The sequence below is a fragment of the Phragmites australis genome, chromosome 5, assembly GCF_958298935.1.
Source record: "Phragmites australis chromosome 5, lpPhrAust1.1, whole genome shotgun sequence".
In the NCBI taxonomy this organism is placed as follows: domain Eukaryota; kingdom Viridiplantae; phylum Streptophyta; class Magnoliopsida; order Poales; family Poaceae; genus Phragmites; species Phragmites australis.
This window is the reverse complement of record NC_084925.1, coordinates 5,863,441-5,870,934: the sequence shown is the minus strand read 5'-3', so window position 1 is coordinate 5,870,934 and position 7,494 is coordinate 5,863,441. Positions and strand designations below refer to the sequence as shown.

Sequence of the window (7,494 nt, the reverse complement as noted above, 5' to 3'; positions counted from 1 at the left end):
TACCGGTTTCGGCGGGCACAGAGATGGGGTCTCCGACCACTTGAGGGGCCTTGTGGCCGCCGCCCTCGGGGTTGCCGAGCACACCTCACGCCACATTGTTTTGACACAGCGACGAGAAGAGGGTGTGTACGCGCCCCCGTCGATGAAGGAAATGGTGTGCTCGGGCTCTTGAAACCCGAGCTTTTCATTTCTGGGGGCGCCTTTGTCGTTGCCACCCTTGCGGCGCTCCTTGCGCTCCTTCTGGCGCCGCTCCGTGAGACCTTTTTCCGACCGGCACTTAGTGAGATCGTGCCGGTCGGTCTAGTGGATTTCGCACCATTTCCCTGCCTCTGGCCTCGCGGGAGTGGGCTTTTTCTCGACAGCCGCTCGACGTGCCGGCCTGCGTGCGGCGCCTTCCGCTGGCAGGACAGGGGCAGCGTCGCACTTTTTCCTCTTCTTCTTTTCCCACTTATCGGAGCGGGAAGGAGCTGTTTTGTCGGCTGTGGGTTGCTCGGGGCGCGAGACGTGCCACGCCTGAGCTTCCGCTGCCTTGGCGCACTTGTCGGCCAGCGCGAAAAGCTCCACGATGGTCTCGACCTCGTGCGTGCCTAGCTTCTCGAGCATCCACTTGTCGTGGACGCCCTGCCGGAAGGCGACAATGATAGCGTGGGGGTGATCCGCGGGATGGTATTGTGGACCTGGCTGAAGCATTCTATGAACCGCCTCAGTGTCTCTCCCTCCCGCTGCTTGACGGCATGGAGGTTGCACTCCAGGCCGGGGCGCGCGAAGGTGCCTTGAAAGTTTACCACAAACTAGTGACATAGATCATCCCAGGAGGCAGGAGCAAATAGAGCCTGGGGGTAAGTTCATGAGCCAAGAGCGGGCAGAGCCCCTCAGGGCCACGTGAAAGTAGTTTGCCATCACCTTTTCGTTCCCGTCTGCCGCTTGGACAGCGGTGGTGTAGATCTGGAGGAACTCGACGGGGTCGATGGAACTGTCGTACTTCTCCAGTAGTTCGGGCCAGAACTTTGTGGGCCAGTTGACCCAACGAAGCTCGCCGGTGAACACCCGGCAGCTCGTACCATATACCTCGGCACCGGCTGTGCCCCTGGGGGTGAACGCCGGCGCGCCGGAGAACCCCGGGCGGTTGCAGGCCGGCATAGAGGAGGCTTGGTCCTCCATCGCCTCAGCCTCGCGACGGGACTCCCGGCGGCGCTCAAGGGTGACATGCGCATCCTCGATGGCCCTCCGCTCATTAATGTGCAAGCGGAGGCCTTGAACTCCTGTCGTGATGAGGGGAGCGGTACTTCGTTTGGAGCTCCCCTGGCCGGCTCTACCGCCACCCGAAGATACTCCAGGCTTAGTTGTACCGTAGAGGGAGGTGGTACAGGAACTCTGGGCAAGTACTCGCCGATGAGCCGTGCTCACCAAGTCGGCTACCTCCTGTAGCCAACGGCCCTCTGGTGTTGCTCCCGCTGCCTGGACATGCGGGTGCCTAAGGAGTGCTTGTGCCGCAAGTAAAGCACTCCCAGGGCTGGCGTCACCAAAATTGAGTTTGCGCCGTATCGGCGCTCGGCGTTGTCCGGATGCCGATCTTGCGGCAGGGACGATCGCTGCTTATTGCGGGTTCAGCGGCCCGCCCGCGGCGGTCGCGGCCCTACTGGGCCCAGCGCCATTGTCCCCGACGCGAGGAGGCGCCGTATGAGCCGATTGTTGACGCCGCTGAGGACGAGCCGGAGCTGGGGCCCCTCCTTGGGCTCCGTTTTCCATTTCCTCGTTCGAGTCCGAATCAGGGCGCTGAAGACGATGTCCACCCGCCATTTTTTCTGCAAAAAATGAGGTGGATTTAGGGATACAACCCCCCTACCTGGCGCGCTAGCTGTCGGTGGATGAACACCGCGAGCAGGGATCCTGAGAGATCTCCTTCGAGATTCGGCAGGGGGGCTGGTCCTGAAACTACCTCGTACGTGGGGTTAATGCGTGTGGGACTTAGGCAGGATGGATCGTCGTCAGCTGGTACAAATAAATGCACCAAGGATTTAGACAAGTTCAGGACGTACGGAGGCGTAATACTCTACTCCTATGTGTCTAGTATGTTATCAATGCTTTTCAGATGTCTTTCTCTGGATCTCTATCGGTCTCCAGATCCTTTTTTCTATCTCTAGTTGATTTATCCCTTTACAAGGTGCTCCCTCCCCCTTTTATCTACCGGGGGAGGCCCTTCAGGAAGTGCCTAGAACGAGTACACAAGTTCTCGTAAACAATAAATGGAAAGTGATCATCGTTGGTCTACAGTTGATGTTACAGAGGTTTAAAAAAATATCACTCGAATGGTCCCATTGGTCTTCGCGTTCTAGCTTTAGCAGACGCAAGGGCGTCCACCGGTCAGCCTCTGAGTACCCTCTCATACCCGTTTGAACAGAGTAGATCTGTCACGGTCTGACGTAACAGAATGATAAGTCTCATACCCATCAAAGAAATCTTCAAACCAACTTCCTTTATAAACCTCACAAGAGGACATACGATAAAACCCATCACATTAATTATATCCACGTCTTTCTGTCAGCCGGCGATAGGGACTGGTGTATTATCTTGAGTCGTCCTTAGTTTCAACAGATGCATCGCTCTAGTCCTATAGCATAGCGCTAATATCATGGCTCCATGCTATTGACACATGACACCATGTCAGCCGGAGCATCCGACGCATATCCTATATGGCAATAGCACAGTACCAAGGTCGTGGTACCGTGTAATGGTCCAATGGTGCCACAGCCTGTGACATCGTGAAAATAATACATTTGTGAATATATTTTTCTAGATGATTCATTTGAAAAAAGAGTTTTCTAAAAAGTTAAAAAAGTAAAAATTCCACCCAATGCCAGCCCGAACAAACCCTACCCTACGTTGAACCAACCCGAACAAGCCCTACCCTACGTTGTACCTGTACAGCGAGGGGTTCAATGAATCCAGCGCGCGATGGATCCCCCCTGCGTGCAACTTGGTGCCATGGGGGGGCACGCGATGCGACGCGAGGCCGCCCCTTGGGCGCACCAAGAGCTCCCACCCATCCGCTCCGCCTCGCCACACGCAAACGGCCCGCCCTCTCTCTCTCTCTGTCTCTCGCTCTCATCCCTCTCTCTCTGTAACTGACTCGTGACTGTTATATTCCTCTGCCATCCCTTCTCTTCCCTGTTCTCCCATTGCCCTCGCCCCTCCCCTTTCTGCGCTCCCTTTTTTCCCTGTCGCCGCGGCGATAGGGTTCGGTTTTCCTTGCTCCGGCGGGCTGTAAATGCTTTCGGCCCTCTCCGGCGGCTCAGATCCGGCGGTGGCTGCGTTCTTGTTCTGGTGGTCTTGATTCGAGTGGGAGGGGAAGGGGTCTCTTCGTTCTTGGGCGATTCGGAGACATGCCTTCGTTTTACGCTTCCGGAGGTGAGGGGGAGTTGTCTCTTCTTTTCTCTTGATTTCTTGGGAGATTCTTGTTTCATCAGTTGATTCCAGGTTTCTTGGGAGGTTTCTTAAGTGTTTGTATGTGTGTGTTCTTGTGTACTTGGCTGATGATTATTTGGTTGTTTCTTGGATCAGATGGAGGGTGCCTCGTCTCTGCGCCGGCGGAGCTGGCCGGGCTGTTCTGCCGCGGCGTGCAGCAGCGGAAGCGCACGCTGGTGGCCGCGTCCGCGGTCGCCGCTGCGGCGGCGGAGTGCGTGAGGGCCGCCAAGAAACAGAGGCAGCTGTCGCTGCCGTCGCTAGATGCGCTCCCGGACGAGTGCCTCTTCGAGATCCTGCGCCGTCTGCCCGGCGGCCGCGAGCGCGGTGCCTCCGCCTGCGTCTCCCGCCGCTGGCTCGCGCTCCTCAGCAACATCCGGGCCTCCGAGCTCGGCCAGGCCGCGGCGGCGGTCCCGTCGCTGCCCGACCTGAACGAGGAGTTCGTCATGGAAGAGGATAAGGACGAGGCTCCGGCAGATCCCTGCGTCGAGAGGGCCCTCGAGGGCAAGGAGGCCACCGACGTCCGCCTGGCAGCCATGGCCGTCGTCGCCGGATTCCGTGGCGGGCTGGAGAAGCTCGCCGTCCGCGGTAGCCACCCGACCCGTGGCGTCACGGACCAGGGACTCTCTGCGGTTGCTCGCGGCAGCCCCAACCTCTGCTCGCTCGCCCTCTGGGATGTGCCTCTTATCACCGATGCTGGGCTTGCCGAGATCGCCGCCGGGTGTCCCTTGCTAGAGCGCCTGGATATCTCTCGCTGCCCGCTTATCACAGACAAGGGCCTCGCCGCTGTTGCACAGGGTTGCCCTAACTTGGTGTCTCTGACCATCGAGGCATGCTCCGGTGTTGGTAATGAGGGCCTCATGGCGATTGGCCGCTTCTGTGCTAAGTTGCAGGCTGTGAACATCAAGAATTGCGCGCATGTTGGCGATCAGGGCATCTCCAGCTTGGTGTGCTCTGCTACCGCCTCTCTGGCCAAGATCCGGCTCCAGGGATTGAACATCACTGATGCTTCGCTTGCTGTGATTGGGTACTATGGTAAGGCTGTCACTGACCTTACTCTTCATCGTCTTGCTACTGTCGGCGAGAGGGGGTTTTGGGTGATGGCTAATGCTGCTGGCCTGCAGAACCTAAGGTGTATGAGTGTTACCTCTTGCCCTGGAGTCACTGATCTTGCTCTCGCTTGTATTGCCAAGTTCTGCCCAAGCTTGAAGCAGCTCTACCTCAGGAAGTGTGGACATGTGTCGGATGATGGCCTTAAGGCTTTCACGGAATCAGCAAAGGCGTTGGAGAACTTGCAGCTTGAGGACTGCAATGGGGTTACTCTTGTTGGTATTCTTGCTTTCCTCCTTAACTGCAGCCAGAAGTTCAGGGCTCTTTCTTTGATAAAATGCATGGGAATCAAGGATATCTGCTCTGCGCCTGCACGGCTTCCTCTCTGCAGATCTCTTCGTTTCCTTACAATCAAGGATTGTCCAGGTTTCACCGATGCAAGCTTGGCCGTGGTGGGGATGATTTGCCCTCAGTTGGAGCAACTTGACCTGAGTGGTCTTGGTGAAGTCACTGACAGTGGGCTTCTTCCGTTGATCCAGTCTTCCGAGGCTGGTCTGATCAAGGTTGACTTGAGTGGTTGTAAGAACATCTCAGATGTAGCCGTTTCTTCCCTGGTGAAGGCACATGGGAAATATCTCAAGAAAGTTTGTGTTGAGGGTTGCAGCAAGATAACAGATGCCAGTCTCTTCGCCATTTCTGAGAGCTGCACTGAGCTTGCTGAGCTTGATCTTTCAAATTGCATGGTTAGCGACTACGGTGTTGCGATCCTGGCATCCACAAAGCACCTCAAGCTTCGTGTTCTCTCACTGTCTGGCTGCATGAAGATCACCCAGAAGAGTGTGCCGTTTTTGGGCAACCTGGGCCAGTCTTTGGAGGGCCTCAATCTTCAGTTCTGCAACATGATTGGCAACCACAACATTGCATCATTGGAGAAGATGCTCTGGTGGTGTGACATTCTCGCTTAGGCAGACAAGATGGTTTGTTGCTGGAGGGGCTCATGTCTACTGGGTCAGCCGCTTCCAGATGCAGATATACGTACGTAGCAGTAGCACGACCAGATGATCTTCAGGTTTTTGGCTCATACATGAGTCATGGTGGTGGGCTTCCGCATTGTTCAAGGACTGGATGTTTTAGGGTGCTTTCTAGCCAAGTGCTCGTTTTTCGCAGATCACCTCTCAGGAGGTTAATCTGTTTTTTGAGCCTTGGCTGCCATCACTGGCATCCTGCCCCTCTATCCAGATATTGGTCCTTGCCATTATAGTCATAAGGTTTTTTTAGATTGCCCTAGAGTTCGTGTCCTTGTTTTAATTCCTTAATGGTTATTAAGTTGCAGGCACTGGCACCAATGGCAGCTCTGGGGTATCACAACTAAACCACCGGCGATGCCTGTTTCAGGCATCGTCGCTGGGCTGTCGATGCCGGAATGCCTGTGGACTTGTGCAGTGTGTATGGTTGTCAGGTTCGAGTCTGTTGGGAGTCTTTGATGTGTTGTTGTTCCTTGTGGTGTGTAAGGGTCATGTAGGGTTGCATTTTTTACAGTCTCTTTGGGATGCCTGGTGTTCATGGTGATCTTGGCCATTGCGAGGCGCTTACTAAAGCCTTGCATTGACAACCTTGTATGGTTGTTTTTTTGTCAGATCTCTAGTTTTACAGGCAGATTATTGAGTACTGTAATCTTGGCTACCCGCTATGAATAAATGAAGTATGTGTTTATGTTCAAACTATGTGGCTTGGATTTATGCCCTTACTGTGTGTCAAAGGTAATTCAGTGGAATGTGTTCAAATTTCATACTGTTTAGAGGCAAAAGAATGGATGAGTGTTGTTTGATCGTATTCTTGTATTGCCAGTGGAAAGTATTGCTGCTGTATCAGAGCTTATCATTGCTCCCTTGGCTGTCGCACATTATGGAAAAGACTTATTGACCAGTTTTGCTCTAATGAAGATGAAACTGGTGTGCAGGCTCCTGCTTGTTGAAAAAAGGGAGAATTCCTTCAGTCCCTCAACATTGAACTATGCCAACCTTCGGGCTTGAATTGTCGCTGGCTACCGGTGAAATAGTACTATCCGAAATTTTACTGAACACTTTTATTTGATGCAAACAAATACATATAGATATCATCCAATACATATGCTATCCGTATGTGATGTTGAAAATCAGATGACACAAAGCGATAGATTGATGCAGTTGGCATCTCATTGAGTAATTTTATCTTCGTTAGCTTAACACCGATATTTTCATTAGCTTTCACACAACTGCACCAGCAAACACTAGCAATCTTTACTTTAGATCCAAATTGCAAAGTTCAAAGAAAAATTAACGCTTATATCTTACACCTGGCGATTACGGCAGTTACCACCTGAAAAACCCTCTGCAAAATAACCAAAACGATCCATACAGATCAAAGATGAATAAAGTTGCGAACCGATGCCAGCTCGGTTGGTTGGGCGCGTGTGGCAGCACCTTGCCGTCCGGGTTCGAAGTTTGGTGCGCACCGAGGTGTGTGTGCGCGTTTGTAATCTCAAAAAAAAAAGATGAATATAGTTTACCCAAAATCTACATTCCCCGACTACTAATCTATCTGTATTATTTTTCTTGATGCTGCTGCCTGCGTGCCAGCCATTCAACTAAAATTGGCAAATTTGGGTGACTAAAGAATAACAGTCCGGACTTACATCAAACATTAACTTCTACAATATCAGAGAGAAGTGTCTGTTATATTAAAAAATATGTATCAAAATAGTTCATTATATGTATCCGATTTCAAGAGAAAATTCCCGCAACATCACTCCATGTTGCAGGCAATATTTTTGGGTGAAATTCCATGAGTGCAACATAAAAAATAATTATAGTAACAAATTTTCATAATATCTGAAACATTAAATTTAAACATCTGAAACATTAAAGATACAAAAATATAGAAATTAATTTAAATAAATAAATTTTTAGATTCAGATCTGTACGTAAGAGATTTTAAGATACA

General features: G+C 52.2%; 1 protein-coding gene across 1 annotated transcript; it reads left to right on the top strand.

Moving 5' to 3' along the window:
- The first annotated feature begins 3,080 nt into the window (after positions 1-3,080).
- LOC133918581 (EIN3-binding F-box protein 2-like) lies at positions 3,081-6,233 on the top strand. Its single transcript, XM_062362520.1, has 2 exons — positions 3,081-3,408; positions 3,562-6,233. Exons 1-2 carry the CDS (start codon positions 3,384-3,386, stop codon positions 5,475-5,477), a joined length of 1,941 nt encoding a protein of 646 aa, XP_062218504.1. The 5' UTR covers positions 3,081-3,383; the 3' UTR covers positions 5,478-6,233.
- Positions 6,234-7,494: the final 1,261 nt, after the last annotated feature.